Below are 13,588 nucleotides of genomic sequence, written 5' to 3'. Positions count from 1 at the left end.
ATGCTGCAGCTAGAGTACTGACGGGGACTAGCAGGAGAGAGCATATCTCACCCGTGTTGGCCTCCCTTCATTGGCTTCCTGTTAATGCTAGAATAGAATTTAAAATTCTTCTTCTTACTTATAAGGTTTTGAATAATCAGGTCCCATCTTATCTTAGGGACCTCATAGTACCATATTACCCCATTAGAGCGCTTCGCTCTCAGACTGCGGGCTTACTTGTAGTTCCTAGGGTTTGTAAGAGTAGAATGGGAGGCAGAGCCTTCAGCTTTCAGGCTCCTCTCCTGTGGAACCAGCTCCCAATTCAGATCAGGGAGACAGATACCCTCTCTACTTTTAAGATTAGGCTTAAAACTTTCCTTTTCGCTAAGGCTTATAGTTAGGGCTGGATCGGGTGACCCTGGACCATCCCTTGGTTATGTTGCTTTAGACGTAGACTGTGTTTCATAATTATTGTATGGCCTTGCCTTGCAATGTGGAGCGCCTTGGGGCAACTGTTTGTTGTGATTTGGCGCTATACAAGAAAAAAGTTGATTGATTGATTGATACATCACACTGACAAAGTGAGGAACCTTGGGGTAATTTTTGATCCTACATTGTCCTTTGACCTCCACATTAGAAATATTACTAGGACTGCTTTCTTCCACCTGCAAAATATAGCGAAGATTTGTCCCATCCTGTCTATGGCTGATGCTGAGACCCTGATCCATGTGTTTATCTCTTCTAGTTTGGACTACTGCAATGTTCTATTTTCTGGTTTACCACAGTCCAGCATTAGGGCTCTCCAATTGGTTCAAAATGCTGCAGCCAGACTTTTGACACGAAGCAGAAAGTTTGACCACATTACACCCATTTTGGCGTCTCTTCACTGGCTTCCTGTCCCAGTGAGGTCAGATTTTAAGGTTCTCCTACTGGCCTATAAAACTCTTCACGGACTGGCACCTCCATACCTAGCTGACTTAATTAAACCCTACGTACTGGCCTGGGCTTTGCGTTCTCAGGGTGCAGGACTACTTTGTGTCCCTAGGGTGAATAAAGGCCCATTTACGGGAGCATGCTGTTGTGTGGGCCGCCAGAACAGGAGGTACTGCTGGCCCACCACCAGAGGGCGCCCTGCCTGAAGTGTGGGTTTCAGGCACGAGAGGGCGCTGCCGTCACAGCCACAGCCGGGAGTGACAGCTGTCACTCATTAATTCCTGACAGCTGTCACTCATTCTTCATCATCGCACTCCATAAAACCCAGACGTCATCTCCACCTCATCGCCGAGATATCGTACTTCTTTGGAGGTAATAGACTCAGCCGTTTGTGTTTTACAATATAATCTGTATATTGTGAGTGTTTGCAGGAGTACCGGTCCCTCTGTCTGTGGAAGCTGAGTGAGTGCTGGACGGCACTCTTTTCCCCTGAGGAATCACTGCGGTACTCTGCAGAATATTGAGTGAGAGGTGGAGGTGGCATTCCCACCGTTGTTGTTACGGGGTGTACACACACCCACACTTGACTGTCTTTGTTCTTCGCCAGCAGTACCAGATCCGACAGTCGGGGACGGTGATCACCTGGGAATTCGGGACTTGGCGGCTCCGGTATTCACCAGGTTCGGTGGCGGCGGAAATTGTGTGGTTCCGGCTCTTCTCAGGACAGACGTCTTCTATCCTCAAGCCTGCCCACACGTCACCTTTGTGGATTGACTGTAATCATATTCTGAGATTGTCTGTATGTTCGTTGTGCACATTCACAACATTAAATTGTTACTTTTTGGCTCATCCATTGACCGTTCATTTGCGCCCCCTGTTGTGGGTCCGTGTTACTACACTTTCACAACACATGCCTTTGCTTCATGCAATAGCACAAACTGTGTCGTGATGATCCCACCCGCTGTGTTCACAGCTGGACGCTGTTCTTTGTTCTACCAACTGCCACGTGCTCTGTGCTGGATGCTGTGTATATAAAATAATTATTTTGTGGTGGATTAATCATTTTTTTCTGCAAATTGGCCATTGAAAACGGCTCTAACTACTTCCTGAATCACAGAGGAGGCTGCAGCCAGACCCTTTTGCATGCTTGCCTAACAAGCTGCAGAAAGCATTTTGAGCCATCTAAAAAGGTAATTATTTGACTTGTTTACATTGTCATGGCTTGATAAAACAGTTGCATGTTTTTCCTTCTTGTTTGCAGCTGTTAAATATTTATTTTTTTGTTCATAACAGATTTAACTTCTTGTTCTAATCGTTCAGACGAGCTGCGCTCTGATGTGATCCGCTGATGTCACCACTCGCACTGTTTACTGCTTGTTTACTCCACTTGATGAGCTGCACGTGTTGGAGATTAGATTGCGCCACATAGCAGGACATTTGTGTGTGAAAGATTTTTTTGAACATTTCAAAATTCTCTGTGTGCAACAGCACACACCGGCGTCCTGTCTGCACCCGTTAAAGGCAAGTTTACTCTCCAGCATGACACATCACGACACAGGCATGCTCATGTAAATGCCCCTTTAGAAGTCTGCAGGTCACAGAGCTTTCTCTTATCGTGCCCCTGTTCTGTGGAATGATCTCCCTGCATTAATAAAACAGTCAAATTCTGTGGAGACTTTCAAGTCCAGACTTAAGACGCACTTATTTTCCCTTTCGTATGCCTAACATACTGGTATAGTATGTTACTACTACTTTTAGTGAAGCTTAGGGCTAGTGGCCGGCGATCACCTTAGTATTTCTTCTGTATTTCTTGTTGTTTAATGCTGACAAATTATATTGTATTTCTTGTCTTTCTGATGCCTGATTCTGTTTTTTCTCTCTGTTTAAGGTGCAGCTCCATCCAGAGATGGGTGTGGTATTTGTGCTGGAGACCCTCCTGTCCTGTGCACCAACAGCTTTTCCAGTATGTTCGTTTTGTGAATTGTTCTGTAATTTGTGTCTGTAGCATGGCCCAAGCAGAGGGATTTATTTCAATTTATATAGCGCCAAATCACAACGCTGCCTCAAGGTGCTTCACATAGTAAGGTCCAACCTTACCAACCCCCAGAGTAAGAACACAGGTGACAGTGGGAAGAAAAAACTCCCTCTAATGATGCTGAGGAAGAAAACTCATGTTGTGTGGGCCGCTGAAGAGGGGGTACTGCTGGCCCACCACCACCAGAGGGCACCCTGCTTGGAGTGCGGGCTCCAAGCACGAGAGGGCGCCAGACCCAGAGGAAGTGACAGCTGTCACTCATCACACCAGCTGTCACTCATCTACACCAGTACTTAAGCCGGACTGCAACTCCACCTCCCCGCCGAGAAATCGACTACCGAGAGGTAACTTCTCTGCTGACTCATATCATTGAGTGGATTCTGAACTTCTGTTGCAGCCGGTATCCTGTGGTGTTCGCCCTTATCTGGGAATTGGCGTGTAGCGTGACGACGACGACTGCGCTACAGATAAGTGGTTACACTAGGAGCTGCACGAGTCTGTGATTCGGAGGTGGAGGTCCTCCTCCTAACTGTGTACAGACTGTAGACCACTGAGTGTAAGGATTTACACTCATTCATCTTGTCTCTGCTTTTTGCCAGCATACCAGGGTCGACAGCCGAAGACAGAGGTCACTGGGGATTCGGGACTTGGCGGCTCCGGTGTTCTTCAGGACCGTTGGTGGTGGAGGCCGTGTGGGACGCGGCCTCTCTCTCGTCGGGGTCTTCTATCTTCGAGCCTGCCCACACGTCACCTGGTGTTAATGACTTTGCAATTTCTGTATATTCAGTTGTGTATTGTCACAACAGTAAATTGTTATCTTTTGGCTTACTCATTGTCCGTTCTTTTGCGCCCCCTGTTGTGGGTCCGTGCTACGACACCTTCCCAACAGGATTTCTCGGCCCTTTATCATGGATTCCGAGGGGCGTCAGCTCGAGCGTGAACGGCCAATGGCAGAGCCAGGAGCGCAGGCGTCAGCGGGAGGCGTGTTGGGTGAGCTGCAGCAGATCTTAACCGCCTTCACGGCTCGGTTGGATTTAGTGACCGAGCAGAATATCCTCCTTAATCGGAGAGTGGAGGCTCTCCGCCGCCAGGGTGGAAGCGCACGATCAGGGCGCTGCTGCAGCTCCTCCTCTGGCTGGTCCTGGGCCTGAATCAGACGTACCACTGGTCGTTCAACAAACCCCCCCACCATCCCCTGAGCTTACATAAGCCCTCCGGAACCGTACGGGGGCTGTGTCGAGACGTGCGCGGACTTCCTCATGCAGTGTTCGCTCGTCTTTTCACAGCGCCCTGTCATGTACGCATCAGATGCTAGCCGGGTAGCTTATGTTATTAATCTGCTTCGAGGAGAGGCACGCGCATGGGCTACGGCGCTTTGGGAGCAGAACTCACGGCTCCTAACGTCTTATACTGGGTTTGTACGGGAGTTCAAACAAGTGTTTGATCATCCCAACAGAAGCGAGACCGCTTCAAACGTGCTGCTGTCGATAAGACAGGGGCGCCGTAGCGCAGCCGAGTATGCAGTCGACTTCCGCATCGCGGCAGCGAGGTCCGGCTGGAATAACGTTGCGCTCCGCGCCGCCTTCGTAAATGGACTGTCACCGGTCCTCAAGGAGCACCTACTGGCTAAGGAGGAACCGCGGGATTTTGACGGGCTTGTCGATTTGGTTATACGCTTAGACAACCGTTTGAATGAGCATCGTCGGGAGCAGGCCGGGGGGCGTGACTGGGTACGAGCCGTCCCTCCCCCTTCCGGTTCCGACAAGGCGACGTCGTCCCCACGCTTCACTGCCAGAGAGCCCCGTGGGGCTACAGCTCCCCCTGCTGAGGAGGCTATGGACACGAGCAGGGCCAAAGTAAGATTAAGTGACAGACAAAGGAGGACTGGCCCGCGGGGAGTGTTTTGTCTGCGGCCTCTTGTGAGCACATGCAGAGGGACTGCCCTGAACGGTCAAACTACAACGCCCATCCTTAGAATCTGGGCTAAGGGTGGCCATAACACACACGCGGAAAAGGACCCCGCAGATCGGCACGAATCCCAGTAACAATCCTTTGTGAGGAGTTAACCCTTCACGCCCCAGCACTGATAGACACGGGGGTTCAGAAGGGAATCTGCTGGACAGCAGATGGGCAAAGGAAGTAGGGCTCCCTCTGGTGGCTCTGCCGGCACCATTGCAGGTGCGAGCACTAGATGGCACTCTTCTTCCATTAATCACACATCAGGACACAACAGTGACCTTGGTTGTGTCTGGGAATCACAGGGGGGAGATGGTGTTCCATGTAACACCATCTACCTCCCGAGTGATTTTTGGGCTTTTCCATGGATGGTGAAGCACAATCCCCGGGTCGATTGGCCGTCCGGGGTTGTGACGCAGTGGAGCGAAACCTGCCAACGGGAGTGTTAGGATCCTCGGTTCCCCCCCAGCACTACAGCTAATGAGGAGGTCAAAGTTCCCCCCAATCTATCGGCGGTGCCAGAGGAGTACCATGATCTTGCTGACGTTTTCAGCAAAGATCTGCTGCGCTCACTCTTCCTCGCATCTGACCGTATGATTGTGCCATCGATTTAGTCCCGGGCGCGGAGTAACCGTCCAGTAGGTTGTACAACCTCTCACGTCCGGAACGCGAATCAATGGAGACCTACATCCGGGACTCCTTAGCTTGCCGGGCTAATCTGGAACTCCACCTCCCCGATGGGTGCTGGTTTCTTTTTTGTGGGCAAGAAAGACGGCGGACTCCGTCCATGCATTGATTACAGAGGGCTGAACGAGATCACGGTTCGCAAACCCGATACCCGTACCTCTATTGGATTCAGTGTTCACGCCCCTGCATGGAGCCCAAATCTTTACGAAATTGGATCTTAGAAATGCGTACCACCTGGTTCGGATCCGGAAGGGAGACGAATGGAAGACGGCATTCAACACCCCGTTAGGTCACTTCGAGTACCCGGTCATGCCGTTTCGGCCTCACTAAACGCCCCAGCGACGTTCCAAGCTTTGGTAAACGACGTCTTGCAGGACTTCCTGCATCGGTTCGTCTTCGTATATCTGGACGACATACTCATCTTTTCCCCGGACCCTGAGACCCATGTCCAGCATGTACGTCAGGTCCTCAGCGGTTGTTGGAGAACCGGCTGTTTGTGAAGGGCGAGAAGTGCGAGTTCCACCGCACTTCTTTGTCCTTCCTGGGTTTCATAATCTCCTCCAACTCCGTCGCCCCTGATCCGGCTAAGGTTGCGGCGGTGAGAGATTGGCCCCAACCAACAAGCCGCAGGAAACTACAGCAGTTCCTCGGCTTTGCAAATTTTTTACAGAAGGTTCATCAAAGGTTACAGTCAGGTAGTTAGCCCCCTGACTGCCCTGACCTCCACCAGGACCCCTTCACCTGGTCGGATCGGTGCGAAGCCGCGTTCCAGGAGTTGAAACGCCGGTTCTCGACTGCACCAGTTCTGGTGCAAGCCTGATCCTGATCGCCAGTACGTAGTTGAAGTGGACGCCTCTGACTCAGGGATAGGAGCCATGCTGTCCCAGAGTGTGGAGGCTGATAAGGTTCTCCATCCTTGTGCCTTTTATTCCCGCAGGTTGACCCCAGCTGAACGGAACTATGACGTTGGCAATCGGGAACTTCTTGCGGTGAAGGAGGCTCTTGAAGAGTAGAGACACCTGCTGGAGGGGGCTTCGTTGCCCTTCACGGTTTTCACTGACCATTGGAACCTGGAGTACATCCGGACCGCCAAGCGGCTGAACCCCAGGCAAGCCCGCTGGTCTCTGTTCTTCGGGCGCTTTGACTTCCGGATTACATATCGCCCCGGGACCAAGAACCAAAAATCAGACGCCCTGTCCCGGGTGCACGAAGAAGAAGCCAAAGCGGGGCTGTCGAACCCCACCGAGACCATCATCCCCGAGTCCACTGTCGTGGCCGCCCTTACCTGGGACGTGGAGAAGACCGTCCGGGAGGCCCTGACCAGGAGCCCGGACCCGGGGACTGGCCCCAAGGACAGACTGTACGTCCCACCAGAGGCAAGAGCTGCCGTATTGGACTTCTGTCACGGGTCCAAGCTCTCCTGTCATCCCAGAGTGCGTAGGACCGTGGCAGTAGTCCAGCAGCGCTTCTGGTGGGCGTCCCTGGAAACCGACGTCCGGGACTACATCCAGGCCTGTACCATCTGCGCCAGGGGCAAGGCAGACCATCGGAGGACGACGGGCCTCCTCCAACCCCTGCCAGTGCCTCATCGCCCCTGGTCTCACATCGGCCTGGATTTCATCACGGGCCTCCCGCCGTCCCAGGGCAACACCGTAATCCTCACGATAGTGGACCGGTTCTCCAAGGCGGCCCACTTCGTGGCCCTCCCGAAGCTCCCGACGGCCCAGGAGACAGCAGACCTCCTGGTTCACCACGTCTTGCGGCTGCATGGGATACCGTCGGACATCGTCTCAGATCGTGGTCCCCAGTTCTCTTCACAGGTGTGGAAGAGTTTCTGCAAGGAGCTGGGGGCCACCGTGAGTCTCTCGTCCGGGTACCACCCCAGACCAACGGCCAGGCAGAGCGGGCCAACCAGGAATTGGAGCAGGCCCTTCGGTGTGTCACCTCCGCACATCCGGCGGCCTGGAGTCACCATCTGGCCTGGATCGAGTATGCCCACAACAGCCAGGTTTCGTCTGCTACCGGCCTCTCCCCTTTTGAGGTGTGTTTGGGGTACCAGCCCCCATTGTTCCAGCTGGTGGAGGGAGAGGTCGGTGTGCCCTCGGTCCAGGCCCACCTTCGGAAATGTCGCCGGGTGTGGCGGACCGCCCGCTCTGCCCTGTTGAAGGCCCGGACGAGGGCCAAGTCCCATGCAGACCGCCGACGGTCCCCGGCCCCCACGTACCAGCCCGGGCAGGAGGTGTGGCTGTCAACAAAGGACATCCCCCTCTGTGTGGACTCAACCAAGTTGAAGGACAGATACATTGGACCGTTCCCTATCCTCAAGATCATAAACCCGGCCGCAGTGAAGCTCCGTCTCCCGGCTTCGCTGCGGATCCACCCTGTCTTCCACGTGTCCCGTCTCAAGCCCCACCACACCTCGCCCCTCTGTGCACCTCGACCCACGCCGCCTCCTGCCGGCTCATCGACGGGGAGCCTGCTTGGACGGTCCGCAGGCTCCTGGACGTCCGTCGTAAGGGCCGGGGGTTCCAATATCTGGTGGACTGGGAGGGGTATGGACCTGAGGAACGCTCCTGGGTGAAGAGGAGCTTCATCCTGGACCCGGCCCTCCTGGCCGATTTCTACAGACGTCACCGGACAAGCCCGGTCGGGCGCCAGGAGGCGCCCGTTGGGGGGGGAGTCCTGTTGTGTGGGCCGCTGAAGAGGAGGTACTGCTGGCCCACCACCACCAGAGGGCGCCCTGCTTGGAGTGCGGGCTCCAAGCACGAGAGGGCGCCAGACCCAGAGGAAGTGACAGCTGTCACTCATCACACCAGCTGTCACTCATCTACACCAGTACTTAAGCCGGACTGCAACTCCACCTCCCCGCCGAGAAATCAACTACAGAGAGGTAACTTCTCTGCTGACTCATATCATTGAGTGGATTCTGAACTTCTGTTGCAGCCAGTATCCTGTGGTGTTCGCCCTTATCTGGGAATTGGCGTGTAGCGTGACGACGACGACTGCGCTACAGATAAGTGGTTACACTAGGAGCTGCACGAGTGTGTGATTCGGAGGTGGAGGTCCTCCTCCTAACTGTGTACAGACTGTAGACCACTGAGTGTAAGGATTTACACTCATTCATCTTGTCTCTGCTTTTTGCCAGCAGTACCAGGGTCGACAGCCGAAGACAGAGGTCACCTGGGGATTCGGGACTTGGCGGCTCCGGTGTTCTTCAGACCGTTGGTGGTGGAGGCCGTGTGGGACGCGGCCTCTCTCCTCGTCGGGGTCTTCTATCTTCGAGCCTGCCCACACGTCACCTGGTGTTAATTGACTTTGCAATTTCTGTATATTCAGTTGTGTATCGTCACAACAGCAAATTATTATCTTTTGGCTTACTCATTGGTCCGTTCTTTTGCGCCCCCCTGTTGTGGGTCCGTGCTACGACACCTTCCCAACAACTCAAGCAGACCAAATTCAGAGGGGTGACCCACTGCTAACAGTGTGGCCAAGCTAACAGTTATAAGACTTTTACAGAGTTATACAAAGCTGAAGAAACAGAAAACGGGAATTCAAAACAACATGACATAACAACAAAAGAATATGTAATTGATGAGACGTCATGCAGGCATTTATGCCACAAGCAGGGGTCATGCAGCAGTCCAAATGTCATCAGTGGGCCTGTCCCCGCGGCAACGTCCATTTCAAATGTAGAATGCAGTGTGCAGTCTGTCAGTCCGGCATCCTGTGTTCAGTAGCCAATGGGATGAAATGGGAATATATTTCAACTTTTAAAATACCTTATTTTTCTTCTCGTTGATGGGACCAAAGCACTGGAGTTCTTTGGTTCAGGCTGAGAAACAGACCCGGGGCAGACAAACACTGAGGGACCTCTTTAAAAATGCTGTTTCTTCAGTAATTTTCACAATAAGGCCAGGTTCACACGGCAGGATAATTAGGGCCGATATCGGACCCGATCTTCTCCTTCCGACAATCTTAAGGACGCATCGACAATCGTGATGACACTAAAGATAATGTTATCAGATATTCCTACCGTGTGTGGTGTGTTCAGAGCACTCTGATCTGCTCGGAAGGACGTCAGGAGCGCTCCAATCACAAATCGGGGATATTCAACATGTTGGATTGTCTTGGCCCGATATCGCAGTGTGTGTGGTGTCCTCCGACCACAAATGTACACACAGCCTGCTGAATGTGACGTGTAGCCAATCAGGAAGTGAGGTGACGGACGCACGGAGCGGAAAATAAAATCAAAACAGCTGTTCTGACTTACCAGAAAGTCCGGTGGTCGCGCTGTCTCCACTCCTTTAAAGAACACCTTTCTTTTTCTATCATTTTTTTCCCCTCTGTTTTAAATAGCCCACAAGTATCTCGTTTTTTACTCTGAAGTCATTGTTTAATCTCGAGAGATTCTGCGAGATTTCCTGTCTGAGTTGTGAATGTTGGTGAAATCTGGGTGTGGTGGTTGTTGTCCTCACCGTGTGGCTGAACACACACACTGTAGGACCAAACCTGTTAGATCCATGATTTTTTTATCTTCATGTGTGTGTGGTCTCTCAGGTTTGGAAACCTAAACATAATTTTAAATCCTGTCGCGTGTCGTGTGAACCAGGCTTAAGGAATTTAAGTTTTCCAGATGGTGTCTTCCGAAACCTTTACATCTGTTTCTGGAAACAGATGTAAAGTGGAGGGTGACATTAAGAAATACAGCGGCCACAGAGCAGCTGGTTACAAATGTTGGGGTAGCAGCTTAATGTTGAAATTAAGGTGGGAAAACCACTTTGGAGAATGTGTGACTGGGACGAGATTTTTCATAGAGGACTGTCTTTTGTACATCAGGAAACTCACAAAGCATCTTGAGGCTCATTTTATAAAATCTTTGTGTTCTTTGTGTGGATAGTCGTCAAACTGCACAAGCAGACCTCACAATACATCAAATACATCACTATTTCTGTTGACATATGCATATCGGCCTTATAATTTTACAATTGTACAATGCGATACCTTATTCACATAAGCCCCTTTCACACCGGACTCACTTCCAGTTGCTTCCTGTTGCGTCATGACGACGCAGGAATGTCTGCATCAGTGCGCACAGCACGGGGCAGAGAGGAGGTGAGGATGCAGCCTGCAGGTTCTCTGCAGAGGGAAGTCAGAGTGCACAGTTTGGCTGCAGACAGACTGTGCACTCTAATTTCTCTTCTAGTTTATATTTGTTCTTGTGCTGAGCTGCAGGTCTGCACTCTGAGTTCTGTTATAGTTTATCTCTCCTCCTTTGACCGCAAGATGTGCGTGCGTGCGAGCGAACAAACTGTCCATGAGCAAATGTGGAGATGTCTGGAGTTCTACTTGATGTGGACATGTCCTGTCTCTGACAATCAGTCTGTGAGCAGGACTTGTGTCCTTTTTTTGTCACACAGTGATGAAGACTTTGAGGGAGAGAAGGAACTAACACTTTAGACTGTTAAGACAGATCTCCAAGAGTTGGCAGATGTGGTCTGGTGTAAGTTGACAAACTGACCAAATTCACACCAGACCACATCTGCCAACTCTTGGAGATCTGTCTTAACACCACATATTTCCTGTTTAGGGGAATTACTACAGGCAGATCCATAGTTGTGCGATGGAGTCCCGGTATCCCCCATTGTGGCCAATCTGTACATGGAGCGAGTAGAAGACAGCCTTGACGTCTTTCACGGCATCCCTCCCAGTCACTGGTTCAGATATGTCGATGACACATGGGTTAAACAAGCAACAGGTCGAGGACTTTACAGAACACATCAACTCGTGGATTCCAATATCAAGTTCACACGTGAGGATGCCAGAAACACCATTTAGCCTTCTTGGACTGTGATGTTACGATTGGAGAGAACAGGCAGCTCCAGACAGAGGTTTACAGAAACCAACTCACACTGACCAATATCTGCTCTTTGGCTCAAACCACCCCCTTGAACACAAGCTCGGGTGATCAGGACTCTTCAACAAAGAGCCCTACAGGTGCTCACAACTACAGAGGGAAGGCTAAAGACAACAACTTGTACGGAAAGCCCTCACAGTATGTGGGTACCCACGATGGTCCCTGGACAAAGTGCAGAAGTCCCAGAGACAGATAGACAGGAGACGGAGACAAGAAGAAGAGGAGTGTCTCTCCCTATTTAGCAGGTGTAGGGGAAAAACTACAGAGGATCTTCAGACAGCACAAAATCCCAGTTTACTTTAAACCTGTTTAAACCATGATGAAGCCTCACGGGACATGTTCTGGCATGTCCAGGCACATCCACAATTTCTCGGATAATCACTTGATGGAAAACCACCGACAGCTTTCTGAACGCCATCTCAAAGCCGTCCTGTGAGACCAAAACGCAGGTGGTTTTATCTCGCTCCAGTAGCGAATCCATCGTGACGCGCAAAGCCTCCGCTCGCTTTCCATGACAAAATCTCTTGTTAAAAGTGAAATCTGCTGGAAAATGGTTGATGTCCAGCTCTTGTGATAACCAGAGAATGGCACACGATGGTCACGGATCCAGACAGCCATCCGTTTAGAATGAAATGGTCGCTCAGCCTGTTGATGGCAGCTTCGGAGCGCGGCGCGCCCCACAGCTGCTGGGGCCGTCCTTAAAGCGACAGTAACACTCCTTATATCTGTGAAGCCCGTCACATTTTCACCGAAAGCCAGATAAATTTTTCTAATGGTTTCCAGCTGCCAGTCTCTAACAGTTTTCTGAAAAATTCTGATGGAAAAAAAGCCCAAATCATTCCGCCATTTCTTGACATGAAAATCCGACGAGGGGCTGGACCACTCCTCACTCAAAGCCTGCTCACAGGCGAATGATGCAACCGACAGGCGTGAAAAAACTAACGCATGCGCACGAAGGTTCAAGCTTGTCTGACGCAATCACACGTGATTCAAATCCATATGGTTTTTGAAAAATAATAAGGTCGGATACTTTCTAACAGACTTCGTATATAACCGTGCAATAATGAGCCATGATGTAATACAGTAAATGGGGAATATTTGAACATTGAGATTAAGTCTTGTCTTATGACTACACAATGCTAACATAGCTTCCATACACACAGTATACGGCATCCATTTCTCTGCGAATGAGCAGTACTGTGAATTTGAACTGTAACATTAAATGTACGGCTCCTCAGTTTAAGTGGAACTAGTGAGTGATAGTGTTAATTCTTATCATGAACTCATCCCAGCCATCGCAGCTGCTCTGCTTTGTGTAAACCTGTTCCCATCTGGTTTCCAGAGCGAAGCACAGGAGGTCCTGATTAGTTCTTGGATAGTTCAGGGTTTGTGTGAGCTTCTACCCCTTACCAAAAATAGTACTGATGAGTATATAAAAAGTAAACTAGAAGTATACTTGAAACATACTTGCATATACTACTTTTTGGTAAGGGACTGGTTAACTGAAGTTGCATCAGGAAGGGCATCTGTGTGAACTTGTGCCAAACCCATGCGGTCTGTGTGGCCGGCTATGGTGACCCTGAACAAAAACAGGGTACTCAGAAGAAAAACTAACTCATACCAAGTGTTCCACTGTGCGGTAGTGTTTGTGTTTGTTCAGTGGATTATGCACTTTGTGTTACTCACAGCGTGTCCTGGATTTCAGTGGCAGCCACACAGGCTCTTCTAGTGTTGTCCCATCCACAGAAAGGGTCACGGCCAGAACACAGTGTGCACAGGTCCAGTAGAAGGAGCATTGGCTGCCGGCACACTGACCACACCCTCTGATGTGCCAACATAGATCACAGCCTGTGAGGAGACACCAGGAGATACATGTGAGGTTTCTTTGTTAATCCCATCAAATGCTCCTGATAAAAAGGAGTGAACAGTCCCTCCGCGGACTTATATTTGAGGTACATGTGTCAACTGCTGGTAGGAATGTGATACTTACTCATGGCACTTGTTTTGTGAAAGAAACATGGACTAAGACAAACTGGAAGCATGTTTTCTCTCTACCATCAGTGTTTGAAACTGGAGTGTCCTCT

The 13,588-nt window shown here is 50.8% G+C and overlaps 1 protein-coding gene across 1 annotated transcript in view; it reads right to left on the bottom strand.

The window, feature by feature from the left end:
• Window positions 1-13,348, bottom strand: part of LOC117505821 — a 75,383-nt gene extending 62,035 nt beyond the window's left edge. Inside the window, 1 exon segment of the mRNA XM_034165362.1 lies at window positions 13,191-13,348. Within this exon segment, the coding sequence (XP_034021253.1) occupies window positions 13,191-13,342 (152 nt within the window). The 5' untranslated portion in view covers window positions 13,343-13,348.
• Window positions 13,349-13,588: the final 240 nt, after the last annotated feature.

This window comes from Thalassophryne amazonica, unplaced genomic scaffold (assembly GCF_902500255.1).
Source record: "Thalassophryne amazonica unplaced genomic scaffold, fThaAma1.1, whole genome shotgun sequence".
Taxonomy (NCBI): Eukaryota; Metazoa; Chordata; class Actinopteri; order Batrachoidiformes; family Batrachoididae; genus Thalassophryne; species Thalassophryne amazonica.
The sequence above is the reverse complement of the archived record's forward strand: the minus strand, read 5'-3'. Positions and strand labels throughout refer to the sequence as shown.